This window comes from Falco naumanni, chromosome 4, assembly GCF_017639655.2.
Source record: "Falco naumanni isolate bFalNau1 chromosome 4, bFalNau1.pat, whole genome shotgun sequence".
Classification (NCBI taxonomy): Eukaryota; Metazoa; Chordata; class Aves; order Falconiformes; family Falconidae; genus Falco; species Falco naumanni.
Window position 1 is genome coordinate 35536840 of NC_054057.1, and position 25139 is coordinate 35561978.

At 42.2% G+C, this 25139-nt stretch overlaps 1 protein-coding gene across 8 annotated transcripts in view; it reads right to left on the reverse strand.

Annotated features, from left to right (window-relative positions):
• The window catches only part of DYNC1I1 (dynein cytoplasmic 1 intermediate chain 1), a 193604-nt gene that overhangs the window by 75910 nt on the left and 92555 nt on the right, over positions 1–25139 (reverse strand). For all 8 annotated transcript variants that reach the window (XM_040592628.1, XM_040592631.1, XM_040592626.1 and 5 more), the window contains 3 exons: positions 12258–12347; positions 3234–3396; positions 1967–2066 (listed from right to left, as the gene is read on the reverse strand). In XM_040592628.1, the coding sequence (XP_040448562.1) occupies positions 1967–2066; positions 3234–3396; positions 12258–12347 (353 nt within the window). The remainder of the gene's footprint in view (positions 1–1966; positions 2067–3233; positions 3397–12257; positions 12348–25139) is intronic.

Sequence of the window (25139 nt, forward strand, 5' to 3'; positions counted from 1 at the left end):
ACGATACACCTCAAAGCAAGCAAGAGAGGAGGCAAATCCCTCCTCCCAAGCTAGTGTAGAGCAGCACACAGAAGGTAGAGCGGCACACAGAAGCTCCCCGGCATGGACAAGCCTGGCTGGGGTGCCAGGGAGCTGTGCATGAGGAGTTAACGGAGGAGGAAGGCAGGAGGGGCCACCCTGGAACAAAGAGGTGGGAAGCAGAACATGCCTTCGAGCCCCAGGGGCTGAGCAATTACATTTGGCAGTGCTCTTCTGAGGCGGCTTTTTTTCTTGCTGCCTTGGGAATACAGTAAGAACTGCCTGTTAGGAAAATATCAGATAAGAATTCCATGTAATTTCCAGCCCCTGAACAAGTGAACAACCTAAGATAAGTGTTTCCTCAGGCTTATATTTGATTTCTGTGGAAATCCATATGTGCTCAAAGGCCACCCACATCACACCAGTGCATACCTGTAGTTAAGCTGATATTTTGTATGAAAGCAAAGGGATAAATCCTTCATTTCACACACAGGGCATGATCTGGGTATTACAAGAGGCTTCTCTGCAGCTGGCTGTTGTGCACCACACCTGGTCAGACAGCCAGACCTGCACAGCCTACCAGAGATGCTCAGTGGCACCCTCCAACTCCTTTTGTCCCTGCTGCCTGCCATGTAAGCTGCCACCTTACCTGAGAAGTACCTGGAGAGATGGAAGCAGCCCTGCTGTTATTTCGAGGGGAAGGAGAGAAGGATGGATGTGAGAGTCACTGTGGTCCTTATCCACTGCCTCTCTCCAACCTGCACACACCATTTATGTACTTGACCTTAAACACATGCTACATCCACATGCACATCTAACGTGGTGCAGAAAGAGCAGCTACTTCTAAGGTTAGGTTAAGCAAACCTTGTTCTTCGCACTGGGCTCAGCTACATCTATAGCATCTTTGCCACCCACACCAGCCTGCATCACATGGCTCTGGACACACCAGGGCACACCTTAGGCTGGGTTTGGGGCCAACTAGGCAGACTGGCTTGCATTAGTATTTTCTAAGTCTATGCCCTCCTGGAACAGTTTCAGTATACCTGTACCGTGGACCTTGGAGCAGAGCCTCCCTGGTTTCCTGCCCAGGGAAACCAGCTGCTTTGTTCCAGGCTGGAACCTAAGAACAGGCTAACAGGGATGAAGCAGAGGGGATGAGGACGGCTGGAGCAAAACTGGGACCGAACGAATTCGACAGGACCTCTGATGATATGTGTGCTGTGCTAATACCAGCTCTCTAACGGAGCAACTAATTAACCTGGTTTTTGTGCTTTGCTGATGTGGTTGCATTGGTTTTGGGAAGCTTAAGCAGCTCTATTGTCAGTTTTATTTTGCAGTATGACAACATTTTGCAGTGCACAGATACTGGATACATTCCAGGCACGCTGCTCTAGTGTGCTCCCTGGCCAGCTGCGGTCTCCTCTTCTATTGCTTGAAGAGAGGACCAAACATTTTTCAGAAGACCGCTTTTCAGTCTTTTCAAGTTGTTCATACTTTCACATCTTGAATTTTAGTATATTAGAAAAAATATTTATTTCTCATTATTCTTTTTATTTTAAATATTATTACGTAAAACTATTTACTAAACCAATTGCTACATACTTAATTTTTTTTTAATTGGTTTAATTTTAAACCTTTTATCCTAAAAAACTTCTATGTGCTGAAGGTGTGGAACAGGGAGCTAAAATAAAGACTCCATCTTAGTATGTTTGTTAACCTATAGTTCTATTACAACATCCTGGTTTTGAAGACCAAAAAATTTCAGTTTCATTATTGTCCACTACTCTTCTTTACTGAGCAACATGTATTCACTCCTTCAGGGTCCTGCTGTTAGCTAAAAAATAATATCATACTCCACAGAACAAAGGGCAAACTGAGGCTGGCCATATTTTTTTTAGGGAGAAGCTGGAAGGGATATGGAAACATATCTCTTGGCTTCACGTCTTACCTGAAGAGACCAATCCATACAGGTGACAACACGATGCTTTGACCAGTGCTCATCATAAAACTGACGGTTAAAGGAAAGGTTGGCTCCTGCTTGAACATCTCTGTGTGAATACAAACAAAGTGACAGTTTTTGAAGTACCAGGGTTCAAATGCTGTGAAAAGCAATGCAAAAGGTCCTGACTACTTCTTCTTACATCTCTGCCCAGCCTAGGCAAGTCTGCCACCTTGATTTAATTGCTTTTGCTGACTGTCTTGCTGATAACGAATCTGCACCAAGGAACAAATTTTACATTTGTTTCACAAAACCACCGTTCTTAATTTCCCACTGCCTTCCTGACCCTTCTGGGTCACCCCGGGGCCACCTCTGCCACCTCTGCCTCTCAGGACCGAACCTGGCCCAGGCATTCCATTCCCCCTTTCTGAATCTTCACCTCCAAGCTATATGAAAATCTCCCTTATTCTTGACTCCTGAAATCTTAAAGATACAGCACCTCCTCCCAGCGATGGAGATGGCAGATGCCTTTTGGCTCCATTAGGATGGGCTGAAGATCAGTGCTGGTCCAACACTGCCACACTGATGCATTTAGCTGGTTCACAAGGGCGATGCTCTAAAGTAACCTCCAGTTAGTAACTTCACTGCAATACAGCTACTGATTTGCTATGAGGCTTCAATGGATATGCAGCTGTTAAAATGTAAATGCTTTCTCTGCTACTAACAAGTTTTGCTGCTTCTACTCCCCTATCAATTGCTGAATACACAACCTGTCACCTCTTGTCTTATTAGATTGCAAACACTTTGGGAGATCATAATTTTGATCCACACAATGCATAGTACAGTGGGATCCATTACAGACCTGAGGCAGTAGTAGAATATAAACAACAGTAATTTGAATTTGTAAAAATACGATGACATAAGCACACAGATGTACACTACTAGAATGTACACATGCACACCCACATCTACATGTGTATACACACATTTATCTATTTCAATTATTTCTTCAGAATTTGAAATTTCATCCCCAAAATGAAACAAAATAATTAAACAACCTGAATAATACAACAAAGAAAAAATCCCAGACCAATAAAGCATGAAGCTATTTTACAAAATAATTTTGGCTAACAAAGTGACGCAGGCCTTCACAGACAGATTTTAACTTTTTCTTAGCTATAAAAATGTTTCATTTAGTTTTAAAATTAAGGCTTCCTGGCATTGGAATTATTTTTATAAAGTTTATTTTACAAAAGCAACCCTCCCCCAAACTGACCCATCTTTCTCTTCTACATCTCTGCCACTGTAGTCAAAGAAGATGTCTGAATCTTCAGCCAAGGCTCGCTCAATTACACGTATCGTCCGGTCAAAAAATATCAGGAATTCTTCTGAATGGAGAACTTGCTGTTTTTCTTCTTCTGTCAGTTCTCTAGGAGGAGCTTGGAAAATGAAAAAATGTAGTTAAGAGTATGACATTTCACCCCTTTCCCAATTAATCAACATCTTCAGTAGGTTTCTTTTGACATGAAAGCTCGCTGTAGCAATGTCAGGACAAAAATCAAAGCTTTGCTCTTAAAATCATGACTAAGAATTTTTTAGTATATCTAAACATACTGCTGTATATTCTCAGAAAGTAGCATTTACATAGAAGGGATCCTATATCTTATATGTTTATTATTCTGAAATGGAAAATACTTAACCCCCACAAATTAAATAAACTCCACGTTCCTACTTCAGGAAATGGCTGTGACTGGCATTTAGGCAATACCTAACTCGAAAAAGCAGAACACTTATGTAACAAGGGACCTGTCAGAGGAGCCCAAGATAAAATAATCTTCTCATAGTACAGTTCTTTGTATTAAAAGGGCTCACATAATCTCTCCCTTCACTTCTTCCCATTTATCCTGGTGTCACTGATAACTTCTGTCTTTGCTTTAGAGCTTTTGTGAAGCAATGAAATAACCAAAGATATTCTCTGAGGCAACAAAATCGAAAGCAACGGGCTAAACACCAGTTTCTTTAAGGCAATTTTATTCCTTGCAGAGCAGTCCTAAGAGCCGAGCAACAAATGCCACTGAGCTGTAGCCAAAGCTGCTCTAGGAGGAGGTAGGAACAACCTTGGGCACCAAGCAGGGTAGCCTGGCCCCCACGAGATGAAATTCCTTCTTTACATGTACACAAAGATGCTAAATGTTTACTTCCAAACTAGTATTTCCAGCATGACCCTTCACTTGAAAAATACTATCTTTGCAGGATGCACCAATGCTACATCTCCATTAGTTTAATGACCTGCTGGTAAATTCCAACTCAAATGTAAGCATCAGAGGGAAAGCAAATTGGGATGCTGCTATTGCTACAGTGCAAAATTCTATTCTCAATTAGACTAGTAGGGTCATACTGATATTATAGCATTGCTGTGTATCAATTATGCCTTTGCCCATATGTGCTTTTAAACCATCATTTCAGTTATATTTAGAATTACTTATATTTCAAAAAATGCCATTAGTATCTTCACAGTTACACCCAATCAACCTTGCAACTACCCTAAATTCCCAGCATGGAGAACTCTATCGACATCATAGGAATCATGCTAACACAGAATTTTGTTCCAGATTTATAATTGGGTACACAAACAGCAGATCATAAACAGATTCATTGCAAGATTACAGAGGCTCATACTCAAGAGTTTAACTGGCGATCAAAGGTCTCCTGCATTTGGCTTTACACTACAGATTTGAGGTGTTTACTTGTGAAAATGACCTTGCAGTCTCCCTAGGCCATATTGGGTTAAAACATCAGCAGCCAAAAAAGATAATTCAGCATGATGCCTCAGAGAACACCCAGTATACATCAAAGTTTAACTCCCAGCCCTGTCATACCTATCTTGATGTTTAATTAAACAAGTGACAGTTTAAAGTTGCAGTTCAAAATTACTTTCCAGTTGCTGTCCCATGCCACACAGCTTCTTTCATCTATGAGGGAGATGTAGCTCTCGCTCGCCATCTGATTTTCCTGTGGTTCACACTAGATTTGTGAGCTCTGGTGCCCAAGTATGACACCACCATCAGCCCCAAGGGCAAGGACAGACTGAAAGGCACAACAGCAGGTAGGAGTAGTGACATGGTCGGCATTATTGTAGTACTCAGCTCCCCTAGTTTTCAGTGTACTTGCTTTCAGAGCAGTCCCTGTGGTTGGGAGAAGCTGTTATCACCATGTTCAGGTTTGCCTCAACTGGCCAAAGCGTTAGCTCTGAAAGACAAAATCTCTGCACTACACCTGGGCTAAATATAGAAGGTAGGAAAAATGAAAAAGGTGGAGGAGCAATTTGGCCCTCAGGAAACAAAGCAGCTAAGAAGTTAGAAACTTCAGCCTTTGATGATCTTCTATGGCCTTGGCCCTATGCCTCCAGCCACCAGGTTAGTGGTCCCTGTGGAGCTCCACACATCTAGAGAATATCTGTGTCCCCCTGCATGGTCCCCCTGAGTAGCAGAGCGCCAATTACCAAGGCAGGAGCACAATTTGCCCTAAGTGCTTTAGACAGAAGCAATGCATGTGAAAAAAAAAGAAATGACTAGCAAAAAGTACAGGTTGACCTATTGCAGCATTCACTGCTGAATAGTAATTGGCACTAGGGGAACTCATCTGGCAAGGAAGCCTGTAATGAGGCAATATCCCACTGTCACCACTAAAGCATTGCTTTCCGAGAATCAAAGACAACAAGCATGACAATGCAGCAAAACGGCATAAAAGGGGAGAAAATAACTGCAAAGGCAACTGGAAAACTCATTTTACACTGCTCCAAATGGTAAAAATTATGTGCTAAATCAAATCCTCTCTATAGCTTGGAAATATAAATTTATTACTCGGCCATTTGCCGACTATAGCTGGCAAAGAAAATACAAGCAAAAATCAATAGAAAGGGAAAAAGCAAAAAATAAACAGCCTGGGAGCTGTGGAGTGTTCCCAAGCAATGGAGACACACATGATTGCAGTTCTACCTCAGCAAAATCTCCCTTGCAGTTAGCAATGATCTGTGGGAGGCCAGCAGTCTATTAAACCATCAGAAACACCTTGGCTAAAGTTTGTAGGGCATAAATCAGCTTACCTCATTCATCTGACTGACACACCAGATGCCCCCTGGCGATATTAAGCTTCATATTTTAACCTTATTTTCTTCTTTCATTGGGCTGCCTCTGAAGTTTTATTTGAGGCAATCTCTTCTTACAAGAATGTTAACATCATTACTTTTTCCAGTGTAAAACATTGCTGTAACTACTACAAATACATGAAGTATAAGCAAAAAACCCCAGACAGGCTTGTTCTTTCAAATATGAAGATTTTCTAACCATTTATCTTTCAGAGCCAATTCCATTTTCCCCTTGTTCCTTCTCCCTGTCTGTCCATTACCTCAAATAAAATAAAAAGAATGTATGTAATTTTCTGCAATTTTTCTTCCTATCTGGGAGCTTACAGTTACTTTGATCTCAGCTTTCAAGAGACACAGGCTTTCTTCAAGGAAAACTCTGAGAAACATAAGTAGCTGATCAAAGTATTTTTTGTTTTGTTTTGCCACAGAGACGTATGTGATGTGACAATATCTTCAGAAATTCCATGTAAGAATACAGCATTTGCCTTCAAGTATCTGCTCTCCCTGGCGTAAAAACCAAACAAACCACATCTAACCTTCCATGTCTAACAAAGCCTAGTGCAATGCTTAGCTTACCAGTGTTAAAAGTTATGTGCTTATTGCCTGGAGTGCAATGGAAGCTCCTGCAAAGGAAGGTTCATACTTCGGTCTTGTTTCTATACTGTAGCTTCGTAATGAACCATTGTGCGTGTGTTCTGCTTCCCACCCAGAGTAGCTGAACCCATCTGCAGCCCTGCACAGCTCACAGCAGAAGGACCCATGGTGCAGCCACGAAGTTCTACCCAACAGGGCCACCGGGCACCCTGTCTGTCCATGGACCCACTGAAACACCAGTGGGATCGCAGACCCACAGGCAGGGTGCTGTCCGGGTGGCTCTGGGGTTATGAGCTCAACAACATGTATCAGAGAAACCTTCTATGTATAATACTGTATAAAATAAAATGGAATGTACATTTAAAATTGAAACGTGCAGTTAAATACGCATGGAGGACACTGCAGAGGAAGATGATGCAAGGTATATCTGTAATGAAAGGCATTGTACCCTTGTGCATGAACTAAAAGGTCTAGAATATGTAACAAAACCTGAACATAACATGAAACCAACCAATTTATTCAACACTTATTTATGAAAAATAAGAACATTTTATTATTTCAAGTGATTTAACATGGTCCTCAGAAATACCATATTTCACATCAGGTCCTTTATCCACAAATTTCTTTGGACAAAACAGAAAAAAAAGAAGATATTAAACATTTACTTGGATCTTTTGTAACTAAGATAAAAAATGCTACAGACTTGTTCTTTTCTGGCAGAAGCAGGTTTGTAGTAAATATAAATAGTTGTGATAACAGTGAGGATCAAATTTACAAACATTTAAGTACCAGGATCTGATCTTCTCTCAGGGGAGCCAAAAAGATACTTAAACAAAACCAACCAAAAAAACCCCAAACCAAACCAGAAAAAAGACCCACATTTAAATACGTATAATAGAATATAAATATATTCTCCTGGAACCTCAGCAATTGTAAAAACCTGACAAGAGTAATGAAGTCCATTAGAGGCAAAAAGAGAAAAAAAGAACAAAAGGAGTAAGTGAATGAAAGAAAGTGCGCACTAATAAAAACAGTAAAGCAGGAAGCAGCCTTGTTATGAGCCCAGAGATATAACGAGAGACAGAAGGAGATTAGTGAAAACCCTTTTAAGAGCTGTATTATTTCTTTCAGCATAGATTTAAACCCGTGTAAACTTTAGATGTGCTGACGACTGAGGACAGCAGAAACATACAGCGTGAGAACTGCAAGGTGCTAAGCAGCTCTCAGCAGCCTTTAGTCCTTGCCTGCCAATAGCCTGTGATCCTCTTGTTTTTCTTGTGCTTCTCACTTTCATGTCAGGCTTGATATATGCCATATTCTGGTTTGATATGTGCCATAGCATGGTTTGATATATGTCATTATCTTGGTTGTGTTGGGTTTAAAATGCAAGCCCCTGCATGGCCTAATTGCTGAACATATAAAGGGAGATTCTGAGGTGCATTTAGGGACTTTTTGGTTCTGGAGCAGCAGGATCTAGAGCCTTAAATTAGAATCTGTGCCAGGCAGGGCTGTTCCCAGTAACTGTGCTTCTCCTGGGGCTGTGCTGAGCACCACCCTGGGCACACCTGTGCCAGGGTATCAGGATGGGTCAGCACATCTTGAGCTCACTGTGATGTCGGTGGCAGTGAAACCACGGTGTTACAGGCTGTTACAAACCCCACTGCAACCCATCCTGCTCCTGCTCCTCCGATACTGATGCTTGAGCTTTCAAGAGCTAAACCATCTCCGCCAGCGCAGCCTGCTGTGTGGACACCCAACCTGGAGCACAGGGCCAGGGTAACAGGGGAGCACAGCAGGTCTTTGAAGCTGCAGATCCCAGCCTCCCCCATCACTGCCTTTCATGCAAGTTTTTGTGGATATATCCACGGCTTCAGATAAACACAGGTTGAAGCCCACTTTCAAGACCCAGCCCGTCCCGCTGTTCATGTGGTTTCTACTGACACAAAGAGGCGCCTTAGGTGGAGCTCCAGAGCTCTCTGGCTGTGGAAAGCCCCAGCCCACTTGCTGCCACAGTTTGGGACCAGTCTCTTGTTTATGTGGTCAGGAGAGGCTGGGAACAGGCAGAGCCCAGCCCAGTTCACCAGCAGGTATCCCACACTTTGGCTCTTCCAGGAACAATGGGGAGATCATGTACCTGAGACACAGGTGACAACAGGCAGCCCCATGGCAGAAACACAAGGGGGTCCCAAGGCTTCGTATGCTTCAAATGGTCAACAAGCCATGTCTTCACCTCCTATTCCAGAAACACTTTGGGGGCTTGAGCTGTGCCTGTGCCCTTAGCACCTCCGTGGCATTGAAGTGCCACAAGAGGCATTGTGCCGGACAGACTGCCCTATTGCAGGTGCACTGTGTACCTGTGTACCTTACAGTGATGCTGAGACGGGTCCAGAACTAGGGTCAGATCCTGCAGACAGCCATGACTGCTGAATAATCCCACCAAACCCCACAGAGCGACTCTGGGGTGTGTGGGGGGGAAGACAAGGAAATTAAGCATGCGATAGATGTCTGTAGAATTAAATTGGACTAACTACAAACCACAGAGAAAAAAAAAATAAATCACATTTCCTCTTAAAATACCATTATAAAAATAGAGCACTCCTGTCCTGCTGGCTTGGGGAGAGAGAGACGGAACAGACTGGATCCAAGCTTTATTTTTCATCCTGACCTATTTTTCAGTTATATTCATGAAAAAATTGTCTGCCTTTCTCTCCCTGCACTTCTCTCTCCCATGTTTTTTTTTTTTTCTTACACTCCCATAACTCAAAAAAGGCCATGCTGATTTTTTTTTAATCTGTTAAAAAATGTGCTCCCTGAGCTGAAACCAAATTTCAGCCCAGAGCAAATTTTTACGGCTGGGTTATAAATCCCTGAAAAACAGGATTCATAATGGAAGTGCTGACACAGCCTTAACTACTATATAGCAGTGTGAATGGCGCCACTATAATATCTATTAGAGATTCTTTAAAAAGTTTGCAAAATATTGTCTTGCCTTACAGAGAAAAAGAAGCCAGAGTACTTAATGCCAACATAAACATGCTTTTAACCCATTATGTGCTAATTTGCAGAAAAGCTATTAATTCTGAGTAGGCACACAGAGTGCAGCACCGACAGGAAATGTTCTTCTAAACCCCTGTTTGACTTGTAACATGGTTTTAATCACTTCCATGAAACACAAACGATGGCTTCAAACTCTGAATGTTGCTCAGAACATGAGAAGGGTGATTACAACAGAGAGGAAAATGGGATTTTGTTGGCGAAAGGGCTAAAGCCAACAGGGAGAGAGCAACACCGAATGCTAAAAAATGGGACTCCCTTCCCTGTCAATTTGGGAACGACTGCTTCATTTGATTCACAGCATTTAATGCCAGTTATCAGCATGCCACTATTATATCCGTCACAACACATACTGCAGGTCGAGTTCACGTTCTATCAGGCAATGAGCATGTTTTCTTCTTCCTTGAACCCAGTCAAGTGTTAGCACCTCACAAAGCTGGTTCTGCTAAAACAAGCTGTGCCTTGCTTTTACACCCTTCAGTTGTGTGTCTGAGAGTAATGCTAAATTAGCCCAGTGACCTGCTGTTCCTGGGGGGTCTGCTAGGCTGGGAAGGGGAGTGCTGCCCTGAGACTAAAACATAACAAAGAAATAAAAGATGTTGGCAGTGGTGCTTGGTCAGCAAAGTACATAAAAGGCTAACTTGAAAGCCCATGAAAAGGTGAAATAAATCAGTTCAGGAATGTATTTAGATTTTTTCTTCTTTTCATGCAGGAGTGCTTTCTCCTCAGGTATAAGTGCTAGCATTAGTTTTTTTGTGGAAACAAATGGGGATGAGATCAGCTGTAAGCTGAATGCTAGAGGAACGTTCAGCAACTCGGGACACTGCTTTTGCACTGGCTGCAGTGATACCATTTTTTATGGGGTCCTGTTGTCATCAGTAAAAGAGGTAGTATTGGGTCCAGTGACTGCTGGAGCCTCCCATGTGTGAGTTGACCCCCAGTTCTGGGAGGAAGGGTAATTTTCAGGAAAAAGTAAGATTTTCTGTGTTGTCATTTCCTTTTGCATGTCTTCAGTTCTGCCATTGCAGACTGTTGTGTGACTCTTGTTCCTGCTGTCACCACTGCTCCTGCTGCTCCCTTCCACCCACAGCAGCAGTGGCTGGGGGCAGTGGGAGAAGCAGAAGGACAAGGAGTGTGAGGAGTGTGCTCCCCACTCCACGTTTTTACAACGACCTAATGAGCAATGGACACTGCAGTATTTATGGCATGGATAATTTCTGTGATGCTTTTAAGAGGGAACAAAGACCAATTTCTAATCAAAACAGCATGGCTGGTACTGCAACTCACTTCAGTGTGTGAGGATAGAGAATGTGGGCACTATACACCAGACTCAGGTTTTTTGGACACTGATATAAACCATGCCAGGCTCCCCTAGATGAGAAAGGAGCATCCACTGCTGTATTCATAGTTAACAATTTCATGGGTTTCTCTGTAAAACTACCCCATATTTTTCCCCTAGTGAGATTATCTTGTGAAAAACAAAGCCAAGGTCACAGAATCATGCTGATAATGATCGCCATAGCAAGAAGTGACTTAGGCCCTACCTGATGAAGTAAGTTACCTTTCAAGAGGGCAAACAGTGTTATGAGCAGTCCTGGCAATACAGAGCTAAGAAACGCTGGAGAAGAAACTAATTTCCTCTTGCACTGGACGCGCTATTTCAGCTCTTTTCCCCGACTCCACACAGAGGTGAGCACTGACTATTCAAAGCAACACACCAGAATAGCCAATACTCTAGTAAATTCCAGATGAGGAAGACCAAATTTCACATCCCTCTTCTAGTTACAATAGCTAGAACAGGTCCAAGAGAAGCAAATGAGACACACCCAGCATACCTACTGTGTCCCGTGCTGACACGCATGACTTTGGCGTGTCTCTTGTCCGCACCAGAAAGAAGTAGTAACCTGAATTTTTGTTTCTTGTAACCCTGGAGAGTGTCTCAATCCAGAGGAATGGACAGAAGGGCTGGACCTGCCTCGCTTCAGTTTTGACCTTAAGTTTCCTTGGGGCAGCTCCCACAAAAAGTTTTGACAATCAACATTTTCCAGTGAAATGGTTTTCTGCTGGAAGATTCCTGACCAGTACTAGGTTTAAGTTTGCCCCTCTCAAGCAGGCAGACAATTATGAGCTCTAAGTACCTCTGAAAACCAACCAACTTTATGGAGCAGCTGGAATGCCTGGCATCCGCATTTTAAGTCTTTCACGTAAGCAGATTCCAGTTCTGGAATCCAAGAATCTCTGCTTTGTTCCCAAATTATGAGAACATGTAGATTCTTCTAAACAGCTGAGGTCTTGTGCCTTTCACAAGCTTCTCGGACTTACCACCTGGGTCGCTGGGGTACAGTTTTCTGCTTTTATGCCAATCATATGGTTTTGGATCAATAAAACCAGTGACTGTTTCAATTTCACAGTGTTCTCAATAATGGGAATTACCTATGAGAATAACTACTTGCAGGATTCAGTCCTTTAAAGCTGTAACAAAATCCTTTTCATTTTTTAAAGTACCTTCTTTCACTTCCTGCTTCTGGTCTTGATTTTCTGTCTCCAAGTCATCCTGTGATTTTGGCTCCACCATCTCTTCATCATCTTCATCCTCTGAAAAAGGAAGAAAAAGATCTGTGAGATTCTCCTCCTTAAAGGGGATGGAAATTGTATATCTCCTGTATGATTATAAACTGGTAACAAACACAGGTAAAGCAAAGTGCACAATAAATGGAAACATACTTGGAGTGACACTCTCAGACATTTTCCCCCTGACTGCAAGATAATCTGCTAACACAGGGCACCTGCCACTTCTGCTCCCTGTAGCAACTTCCCATCTCAGATGTCAGCTGAATATCTCCCTGACCTCAGAGATGACTTCTTGGATGGCATAAGACAGATGCAAACATGTTTCAGCCTGGCAGCTATTCAGGGTTGGGACACCTGCTATCCAGACACCTCATTTCCAATTCAATTCTCACCAGATTAATTTGTCTTTTGACCTACAGGACGGGGTTAAATAGAAATCTGACCTCAGGTCAGATGCCACTAGCAAGCAAACAAGCATGGTACAGTTCTGAAAAGTCATCACCATCAACTGGGGGAACACAGCAACCAATAGTGGCATTTGGAGCTTAAGAACCATTCTTGCATTAATACAAAATTTAATGAACACTAAAATTTGACACATGTCACTTACTACTGCCAGATGTTTGAATGACCTTTCCTGACCTATGCAAATGCCTCTCTCCTTCCCCCTCTCTCCCCACAGTCACATGTTCTCATTTTATTCAGGAGAGCAGACTACTCATTCCTTGATGTCTGTCTGAAGTCACAAAGGTTCTGATTGTCCAGACCAAAACATAATACAAGCAGAGCTGGAAAGAGAGTGATGCACCAAAATGGCTCAAAGCCTACCTAATCCTCATTGCTTGTTCCCAGCTACAGCAATGTGATTCATTCTCCAGTGCCCAGGGCCGGCACCCAACCCGCTCACACTGTTGAGAGGGTGGGGAGGCTCAGCCTTCTAGGCTCAGTGAACTATGAGGACTGAAAATAGAGCTGGTCCTAAAAAAGTGAATTGCAGTAATTACCAATTAGGATGAGCAAATCTGTGGGCTATGGAGGAATTATTTTGGAGTGATCCTGGAGCCTGATGGACCATCAGGGCATAGCAAGCACCACTGGTGCCCTGGGTCAGTCCATCATACAAAAGAACAAGTTGTCCTGGCCCCAGGGCATTCAGCCGTCAGCAAAACTGCTGCAGTTCCTTCGGGGCTTTTGGACCAACCTGCCTGTCACCACACAGCTCCTCATGACATGGTGCTTCCTCAGGCACGCTCTCTGCTCTAACACTGCCGCCTTAACATGGCCTGGAAGCAGGCAGGGGTGACACGCCATGCTTCTCCAACTGCTTGGCTACTGGCACCTTCTCCTGCGAAGGCTGGCTGCAATCAGTCCTGGTGTCTTGGGGAGATGTTGGTGCTGACAGGTTGCATTCAGCCAACAGTAACATGCAGCTGTATTTTGTTTTCAATAATGTAATAAGCACCATACTATTCCCACCACATTGCCTACCCTAGGACTTCTCCTCCCAGAAGGCCACAGAGCACATGTTGCTAGCTGACATGTTGGCTGGAGAGCATGGCTTAGCCACATACTGTAAGGAAGTGTCTCAGCATGGACAGATATGATTTTCCCTCTTGGGAAAATGAGGAAATCTTGGCATAAGATCTGCCATCACTCCCCTTACTGCTAGCGACTGCAGTGAGGAGAAAGGGAAAGCTTGGTGTCAGGGAGAAGGTAGAACCATGCACTCCACAGGCTGGGAAAGGAGGAGGAACCTGGCATGGATGGGGAGGCATTTCCAGAATTAAAAGCGCTACTAACAAATGCCACCCCTTTATCGGGGATTTTTCAGACCGTGGAACGATGCCTCCCTTTGGTGCCTCACTTGACAATTATGTCTCCCTAGGTACCCTATACAGAAAGGTTATAGAGAAGAGCTTTTAGAGAGCAAGCCAGGGCATCTCAGTTCAGCAGGGTAAACACACTGCTCTGTCCACTGGCTGAAAGACAGATAGCATCTGACGCAGTCAGCAGAGAGTCAGTGAGAAAAGCTCTCCTGCTGTACGTGCATAGGAGGGGTAAAAAAAGGTCCTTCTGCTGTCAGTCGGTGGTGCTAGTGGAGATGGGGATGTATGAGAGAGGCACTCCCAGTTTCAAAGAACAGATGAGAAGTGTGAGAAGAGAGAGTAGTGACCAACACAGCAGGGAATGAATACTCTGCTAACCTCAGGTACATATGCATATACAGATAGGATCGCAATGGTGTACAGATATATGCACACAGACACGCTTATGGTAGATACCTAATGAAGCCAACTCCCACAAGAGTTTTGTGAGTCTTGCATTACAAGTTTTCATTCCCTAGAGCACCAGCTCTTGGAGCCAGCTGTTTACATATGGATTTCAGCTTCCATTTTTAACCTGTTTCCAACCTGTCAGCTTGTGCAGGGAAGTTTCAGCACAGGAAGGGCTTGAGAAAACTTGCAGGCAGCAAACAAAAAATAAACCAATATCTAATTGAAAATCTTGGGATTTTTAAGGCAGCATGCTATGCTTTTCAGTGCCTCACCTGTAATTTGGTAAAGGATAGGGATGATGTAGCTAATGTAAAACTTGAGATTTAGTGGCGGGTTTTCAGACTGAAGAAAAGCAAAGCTATCCCTGTCCCCTAAAAGTCCTCGATCCCCCTGATTTTGGGTGTTGAATTATTTGCCTGCCTATAGCTATTTCCTGCTTCTAAAGCAGAGTGGGAAAGAATGGCTGAGGCACAGCTGGAGCAGGGGTTGTATTGATAACTTCAGCACCTATTGAGGTAGATCTTCTTTACTTCCCTTCCTTCCTCTTCTGGGAACAATCAAAACTAAGTTTCCCTAGATTTCTCTAGTTTTAATTGCAGCAGGAAAAATAAGTAAAGGTTATTATAACACATGTCATGCTTTTTCCCAAGGGCACACACCTCAATAAATTAGTTTTACTGAGAAGGCAGTACAAGAATTTTTAGCAGATTAGAGAAATGTATACACATACACAGAGAAACTCAGCTAAAAGAATGATAGGGTTGTAAGCCAAATGCTAAAATGTTAGCAAATGCCAGAATTTGGATTGCCTGGGCACGATTAGCTCCTTCCCCCTCCCCATGTGTAGGCATAATGACATCATTCTGGAATTTCCTCCCTCTTGAGTTCTTGGCCTCATTTTCTGGGTGCTCAACAAGAGACACCTGGGGCTTGAAATGCAGAAGTGCTGAGAGCTGAAGTCAACTGGCCCTGTGCTTCAAGTGGAGAAAGTGCTAGGGAAATGCTACGTATGTGAAAGCTTCCACATCTCTCTTCCAGCTTTCACTGGAAGTTGTCATTCTGACATTTTTGTCCTTTCTCCCTCTATGCTTCAGTGCTTTTGCATGACAGCAATAATATTGTGATGATAATAGTATTCTCACCCTGCACAGATGTGTTGCAGAAACAGTTAATCAGGATTTGGGGCATATTAAGATGCTGCCATGGGAGTGACAGGGAAATAAAAGCTTGGAAGGGGACTAATGTTTTCTGTGTTCACTGTAGCACTTAGACCATGTGCATTAATGTGAGATCTGAGGGCACAGCACCAAATGAAAGAAAATAAAACTCAGAAGGGTTAAACAACTGCCTTTTCATTGACTGGCTGAAACAAGAATCTGTTACTGGAAAAAACCCTACACGTTGTCATGTAATTAAAATGGTATCATCATACATATTCAGAAGGGCTAATTAAGGATGCCCAGGAAACCTGCATTCTGGAATATCCAGTGTTGCTTGGCTATGCAACTTGAATGTTTATTTGCCATATTTTTTTTAAATATTTCACACTATTTAATGCCAATGTATGCATACTTACACATATTCATAGTACATACATTTGCTGCTGCACCGATGGTTATGTATTTGTATGTTTGACTGTGCACACACACACAAATTACAGAAAAATAGGAAATGCTTCCGTATTATTTTTCCTGTGTTTTACTTAAATGTGAATTAGATAGCATTAATTGCACATTTATTGGAGAATCTGTGAGTGCCTACATGGCTCTTTGTTTCCACTGGTGCCTGCTTGGATTGGATGTACCATTGCAGTTTGTACATGGAGATGAAGACACTTCTGTCGTTCCTGAACACAAATAGCCTTTCCCTATTTAAAAGTGTATCTGACATTGGGAAGTTCAGAGAAACAACTTTTTTAACTGCTTACACCACAGTAGTAGAGTCTTCTAGTCACATTTGGCAAAGTTTCTACTAGCACTAGTAGCGTTACACCCTGCTCAGAAGATCTAAATCAGAACCCATATGTCTATTAAAAGAACCACATGAAAAAAAGCTGCTAATGAAGAAGTGTATAGCTGCTGTGTAACACTTCTTTGTAGATCTCAAAGGACTTTGCAAGGAGGCCAGTTTTATTATGCCCGTTTACCATGCAGAAGCTGATGGATGGACCCACTCACTGTAGATCACTCGGCAGATCAGCAGCTGAGTGAAGAGCAGAGGGTTGGCTTTACAGTTTCAGCCTAAAGTCCTGCCCACGAAGGCCACCCTGCCTTTTACAGCAAACAAACAATTCCTCAATGGAAATTATCATTAAATGCTTAGTTAAAGACGTTTGTCTGCTGAAGCTGGTGGAGCCATACGTGGGATGAATATAGACTGACATAGCTGGACCAAATACTGTTTCTTCTTAACTCAGAGCTTCGTGACTCTTCAGGCTCTAGGAGGTGGTCAATCAATCCTAACAGTGTTTTGTTTAACATGATGAAGTAACAGCAGAGCAATTGTTCTCAGCTTGGTCTTAGCTTGAACACTCCTGCTTCTGTTCCAGACCAGAAGTGGTCTTGTCTGTCTAAAAGCTTCCCTGTTTTTTCCAACTATTGAAGTTGCTCTAATAAAAAAGTATTACCTCTCCCTACAAAGCTGGTTTTATTTAATTTGCATGTAAACTACTGATTTTCAAATGTTGCCCAACTACTAGCTCCAGTGAGCCTGCTCTATGCCTGGTCTTCACCTTTGCCTCCACAAGGATGGATCACCATTTGTGATCACAATAAATTGAGAGGCAAGCCCTGTAAACACGTGGCTCACTCCCTGGCACCTGCAGAAGACATGCCGAGGTGTGCTAATTGGATCAAATGTTCACAGAGAGCACAGATGATCTCTGAAAGTCAGACCCTGCATTTCTACAGAACTGGACTATTTATTACCTACTTGGACTTTCCAGGGTGTTAAATCACTGCATTTGTTTTTACAACATATAAAAACATACCAGGCACATTCAGGATGAACTAGAATAGAATACTCACATCAGAGAGGATTGCACATGACATCAGTTTAGGATTTAATTCTTGAGACTAATACTGTTTTTCTCGGGTCAACATTTTCTTTGTTGGTTGTCTGAGTTTTGGATTGCCTGAGTCTTAGGCAGTTAGCACTGGTACTGCTCAAAAAGTTTACTAAATAGCTAATTTTTTTAAGGATTTATGTAATTATAGGCCTCTGCTCTGCTAATATATGTACCACCAGTTAAGCAGCCAGCTGCATTTTGTGCATTCTTCTTGGGTGGAGGATTTACACCTCCCCAGACCAGCACCTCTGAGACTAGCTAAGAAGTTGCAGCTTCTGTGTATTGTTTTTAGTATTTACAGCTGTACTGAAGTAGACTGACAGCCCTGTTTTTAATTCTGGGTAGGTACAAACAATCCATTTATTAAAGACATATCTTTAAAATAGCAATTTAATTAGCATCACAGTTATATATTTTATTGCCTGACCCACTGATATATGAGAAACCAGTGGACTTTTGTATGGAGTTTTATTTCAGCATCGACATCCCTTCAGTGCATGAGAAGGATCAGCCATGCTTATAACACATTCAATAAAACCAAGTGTCTTCACAAGAAGCAGACTTGAGTATTTGCAACTGTGAAATACCAGAAACTGTTGTATCTCTTATATTTACAACTGTTCAAATTAATTTTGCTCTTTCTGTTATGAAAGAATTACAAACTAAGCACGGACAAACGCATCGTGTCTATATTGACATAGGCCTGGGTCAAACAAGTTGAATACTGTTGGCATTATCCTGAGAAGGAGTTAAAACACTGTCTTTCCTTTCTGAATACGTTCTTTTCATCACTAGCAAAATATGCAACAAGCAAGGGAACATACACTTTTTCAAACTGGACTGCTTGACATTTCACATTTTTGAAAATCTGTGATTTGCAAACTGGCTGAATGACCTATTTTTTATATAATGTAATTTTTTGAAATATGTCCAGTTTTTCACTTTCATCTTTTGACTGGTCTTTGAAGCAAGAAGAGAATTAATTCATCAGTGGATTTTTTTTGCCGAGTGGGATGTGAGACTGGACGTACATTGGGCACATGTTAGTCATCCCAGATGGAAATATTCTTGCATGCTGGCTCTTCTTGGCAATAGGCAGCTGCTTCCTAAAATGTATTTCAGTTAGCCAAAGCAGGGAAGGCTACCCAGTGCTGAACACTGGAAAAAAACAGAGGTGAACAGATCTTGGCCTAAGCTCCATACAACAAGCAACAAATTTCAGATGAGAATTTCACGTGAGCCTGAGCTTGCAAGCATATTTGCATGCAAGAATCATTTGCATGCAAGGTATCTCTGCCCCTTACCCAGAAAGATACTCAAATATGCATTGCAGGAACATTAAAAAGTTCCAGGTCATCCTTCTAGAGTTCCTCATCCCTTACACAGCACAGTCCCAACACATCCTTGTCCTTATGAACTGGTACAGAAAGTCATGCCTTCTATGTCCATCAGATGAAAAGAGAACACCAGGAAAATAAAGGGTAAAATTAGATGAATTAATGTCTGGAGCTATCCTATGGCCACAGCACCTAAAAAGCTTGAATAGAAGCATGTAACATTCTTCCTTCACATTCTACCTATACATTTTTTAATCATCTAAAGAAAAGTCTGCCTGTATATTCTTTGACTGCAGTTCTGCAAGAGCAAGAATAAATCACAGCACTACAAGAACACGCTGCCTAGCATCTTCAAACCCACTTGATTTTTTGTTATCCTTAAGTGCTGTGGTGCTCTTTTGTAAAAGACAGGCTTCACATATCGATAAAATACAGGCTGTGTGAGTCATATTACTTTTACCAGAGTCATGTATATTGACTGAATCTTTTTGAAGAAAATATTGTTTTAAAATTCAATCATAAAATATATAATGCTTGACACATATGTCACTTTAATCCAGAGGAGTGCAGGGCACTTTTCCCTGGAATTAACATATCTAGCCTAACATCTTCCACACCGAGTAGAACAGTAACAATACACCAGTTTTAAAAGTGCAGGAATAAGAGGAAAAAACCCTAAGTTTTCTTGTTTCTTGCAAAATGAAGTACTACTCACGCATCTCTGCCACATCCAAGAAGGGTTTTCTGATACCACCCCTTGTTCTGCAAAGCTTCACCCCTCATCCTGTGAGGAGCAGGTGGCATTGCCAGGCATTACAACCAGGTCACCAGAGTCCTGCTTTCAGGCTTCAGCTGTTCTTATCAGTTCAATGAAAGAAATACATATTTCACCCTAAAAACACACACTGTACTAGCTGACTGAGAGGAATCATTTAGTTCAGAAAATTTATTTTGCCTACAGCATAGGCTGTGCCTGTACTATTGCCACTTAAAAATTTGTCCTGAAATTTACTACACTTCCCTCTTAAAACAAGCACCCCATAAGTAATCTTTATTCAACGTTTCTTTTTAAAGCGCTCCTTACCTAAGCTAACAATTACCACATTCAATTACTCCTGGTCGGGGGATTCTCAGGTCTCCTGGTATATGATTTCTCATAACCATCTCCTGATCTAAGGTTTCACCACTCAGCTCTAGTCCCTATGCCTCCCCCTGACTTGCGCTTGCAGTCAGACTTCTTTTTGGAAATTCTGAAGACAGATCTTATTCTTCCATTTTGTGACAAATGATAGACTACCACAGCCAAATGGCAAGAAAATGTCGCAGAAAAAATTGGTTTACTGTAGCGTTTCACTAAGCTCTATATGAAACTGTCCAAATATCTTCAGAGTCCTGATAGCAAACCTTTGCACTGGTTCAAGTATTAGAATAAATGCTTCAGAATATAATCATTTCTTTACCAATTAAAATGGAAACCTGCCTCTCGTTCTTCAGGGAAGCATTTTTCTAACCCAAGAAACTGATTTTCCAGTTACTTGGCCTGAGCACAGTTTTCAGTTGTGGTGAGAGTCTCAGAATTCAAAGTGTCCCTTGTTTTTAGTTTCTGGTCGGTCTAGACCAGACATGGGTTTTTTTCTCCTCTTTTGGACTGTTGCAACATCACACTGGTTGAACGCATTTTTCGGTTCCCAGAGAACTAAACTGTAGAGTACCCCACTGGAGTTATCATCTCTTCTAGCTGATTTCATTTTCTCCTCTTCCTCCCTCCCCAAAGCTCCTCATGTTCAATTCTATTGTGCTTGAAAATATTCCAGTTGGAAGATGTAACACAAAAAGAAAAATACAGAAGTTTCCTTTTCTTGGCCACAGCTGGGCCTTCAAATAAAAATGCCAACATGAAATAATAGTTAAACAACAGAAGCCTTACAGCAGCATTTACAGACCTCTAGTTCTGAAACCAAATAGCATAAATTTAAAATATCCTCCTACAGTATAACTGTGGCAGTGTTATCCTCGAGGAAGAAAGCGACGGAGGCCCTTTGTTTCTGTGAATGAGAAAGAGGTGGCTAAACCATGCAGGTTTTCACAGCCTCTGAAACCTGCAAGGAGTTCTTCCTGCTGTGCTGCTGGAAGAAATCACATCATGCCAGCAGCATGAAATGACTCCTGCTCTGGGAAAGGGCACTGAGACACGTGGCAGACTTTGTGGATTGGGCCTGCTCAAGTAATTGTCAAACACTCAGATCATGTAATAGTGTTAAATCACAAAAGCCCAAGTATGTTAATGAAAACCAGTCCCCACAACCTATGGCACTAGCAGCAATTGTAAAACAAAAGCTGCTTTCATATTAAACACACACGCACACAGATGATGTATCTAGCCTTTACACAGTGCCTGATTTGCAGGTCAGTCACTGAAGACAGTTGCTTCAGCTGGGCACTAGGTACTTAAAACCTTAAGTAAAATATAGACCAAGTAAATTCTGTGGGATTTTTACTGCTGACATACATATAGGGGCTAGACCTTCACCTGTAGACTCATTTATTCCAAGTGAAAAAGACTTTACACTCCACAGGCCACCTCTCCTATTTTCTACCATGCTTTTGCTGAGCAAGATTACAAAATCTTGCTATTGTGGAAGAAATTAATTCTCTACTTTCATACTGTGTCTCCGTCCATGAAGCCACACTAATATGCTTTAGCTCAAATTCTCCAGCCTTGACTCTGGGCTTAACTTCTCCTGCAGGCGTTAGCATGAGTTCTGGCCTTTTAGAGTTTATCCTTTATTTTTTGGACATGAAATAACATTTCACTCCAAGGCCCTGAAATTAGCTGTATGGCCACACAGTTGTTTGCATGACCATGATTTAACTTTTAACTCCATCTTTTCCACAAATTCTTTCTCTCTGTTCTATGGCACTTTATGAATATAAATCAGTGCTTAAGATGTAGCATACACTTTCACAACTGAAATATATGAGAGCATAAATCTCTACATTTATACAGAAACCTCAACAGAAAGAAACGGAGACAAGACTGCTGCTGAAAGGATAATTGGAAAAAACAACTATATTCATAAACAATTACCACAGCAAATACACAAAGACTCCTTCATTGTCTCCCTGACACACACATGCATACATACACTTCGCTCAGCACTTTAAAAATAACCATTAGTCATATGGGAAATGCATTTTACATGAGCAAAGGTTCATGGCAACGTTTGTCTTAAAAAAGGCAGGCAAGAAATTGTTTTATTAAAAAATTAAACTACAGAAGAATAGCTAGGTCAGGACTCGATGAGTGTGTGTTTATTACTTATATAGGCACCGAACAGACCCCACTTAACTGTTTCCCACTGACGCCACTTTACCTTAGTCACTGGTGTTACTCCTGATTTGCATCAGCATATGTGAAAAAGGAATTCCCTCTGACAGTTTTGAACTTGCCATATTTTAATTTCACTGTTTTCATCCTACTGCACTGGGAGAGGAGAGGCTTCTGCTTCTAACGTCTCCATTTCAGGGGTGTCAAGGTGAGCAACACTTTTTGGTGGTGGGGAAACCAAGGTGCAAGCTGTTTGCTCAAAGTCCTGCCCGACATAGCTGCAGATGATGTAACAAAATCCTGGTCTCCTGATTCCTAGGCTAATGCTTCAGTCACTGCTTCCCCTGGGGCATGTGATTGGGGCTGCTTTGGAAGCCGCTCAGCCTTCATTATGTCAAACCAGCTGTTAAAAAACACAGCTGGTTTCCCCCAGCTGCTTGTTGCAACCTGTCTGGAGAGCACCCAGCTCTTGGTGCTGTCGTCCCCACTGCTAGGAGCCTCCCTGCCTGCACACCCTCGGACCTGACCCTTGCCTTCACCTCCCTTGCCTCTGCAGCCTCTGCAGCCCACTGCCTGCCCTGGCTGCCCCTTGCCTCTACTCCCACCCCGGTTCTGCTCAGGGTCACGCTCCAAAATCTCCCACCCCCTCAGGAAGGCCTCTTCCTTCCTCCTGGCCCCTCTCCAGCCTCCCTGGCATCAGTCTTCCTGAAGCAGGTATCAAAAATCCCCTACTTGGAATTTAGGGGTTCGTGCACGCCGAGAGCCATGCCCACTTGTAGGTACCTGTCTGACACAGAAATGCCCTCTGATTTGGATTCTCAGATGAACACTTCAAGGTTTTTCTGAGAACTTGGGTTGTAAGACACTAATTAAAAAAAAAACAAACCACAAAAACCAGCCCCTGCCCCCCAGGATCCCAACTGCTATGGTTAAAACCCATCTTATCTGCAGCAGCTCAGAGGATCAGGTGTGTTTCTCTGTGCTTAAGCTCAACAGACTTCAGTAGCTTCAGATGTCTAAACAGGCAGACGGCATCTGCAGTCGGGGTACTTGGAAAGATTAAACTGCACCGCAACTGCTCGCAGAATATGCTTCCCTTTTCCCACTTCACAGTTCAGACTCATCAGGAAAATCATTTCTGTGGCTACGTTATATCTGTCACACTTTGGAAAATGGATGCTTTGAAGTGCTGTACAACAGTCTGCCTGTAAATCAAAATCCTCCCTTTTCTGCTGAAACACTGTAAAGACCCTCTCCTCAGCCAGCTGTTGGGAGCTCTCAGCTACAGACAGAAGTGTTAAATCAAGAGAACCACATGAAACCAGAGATAAAATAAGCTGGGTTATGCTACCTCACAGTCCTTCACTTGAAGAAGCATCTTTGCATAGACTTTTTTTAGAGGAAAACAAAAGAAAGAAGTTGCTGGCTTCAACCTCTGCATCCTTTCGGTTGTAACATGGCTCACAGCTGCGAAGTTTACATGTGTTAACTTGGGATGCCACAAGCAGCCAGCAATGAGGTTGTCATCCTGATCTGAGGAAACACAATGTGCATACATGCCAATGAATTTACCGCAAGCAAAGCGTTTTGCTGAGATAATTCAAAGCACATTATATTTCATCAGTTGACTATTCCATCTACAGCCGATCACAAAAGCCAGCAACACTGCAGCCATACTCTGTCAAAATGGTGCAGCTCTGTACAATCAGTCTTTTGCAAAACAGTGCCACTTTCTTTGTTGGAAGCTGGAGAGATTAAAAAAAGCAAGATGAAGATACAGTTCTGACAACATCAGAATGGCTTGTTTTCATGTTTTCTGAATGGATTTTTTGAGGCTTTTCATTAAAAGTACTTTTTTTATTTTTACTTCTGGACTTTTCTAAAATAGGAGGTGATGTACATCAAAATGAAAAGATTTTGGTTTTGTTAAAACATAATGTGTTGAGTGACCAGACTGGAAAATAAGGCAAGATTTTACTTAAGGTGGTGTTTCAGTACATTGGAGTCTTCTTTCAACCTGGAACAAAATTATATTTTGAAATTTGAAATTTCACAGCACTGCATGAAAAAGAGACTCCTTCTGAGCCTAACTTCAATGCTGTCACTGCCTAAGGGATGCAGTCTTAGTTGAGTGGGGTTTTTAAAATCTGATAGTAAAGCAACACAGAAGCATGCACCGGACTGGGGGTAAAGATGTCTTTTATCACAGCAAACAAGGTCTCTCTGTTCTTCCTGTGATCTGTGATTCCCTCTCCTACAACCTCGGGTTAATAATTTATTTTAGATGGTGTAAACGTAAAGTCATGCTGCCAGTACCAAGTGCCTGAAGGCAAATTTCACATTCATGTCCTGAGAACGAGGTAACAGACACTGGTGGCAAATCTACTTGGTACACATTTGAAACACAGCCAAGCACACCAGACAGGGGCAATATTCAGAGGAAATATGCTAATGGACATTTATCGCTTTTGAGGCCTGATCCTGACATTTATTTTTTTTTTTTGCACGCAGAACTCCAAATGAATGGGACAAATGCATTATGAAGCTAGCAAAGTACTACCAATCTGTCTTGAAGGCCCTCGTATGGAGAAAGAACTGCCCAAGCAAGGCTGAGCTTCTCGGAGAAAACCATTGTCTTAGTCACCTGTACTGTTATACAGTTGGATATAACTATAAAAGAGGAAAATTTAGGATTTATATAGGATATAACTATAAAAGAGGAAAAATCACCACAACAGAGGTCTTTGCTCTGGGGGTGAGCACTGGGGGTAGTGCTAAATTCAGCAGCCACAGGAGAACAAATAGAAA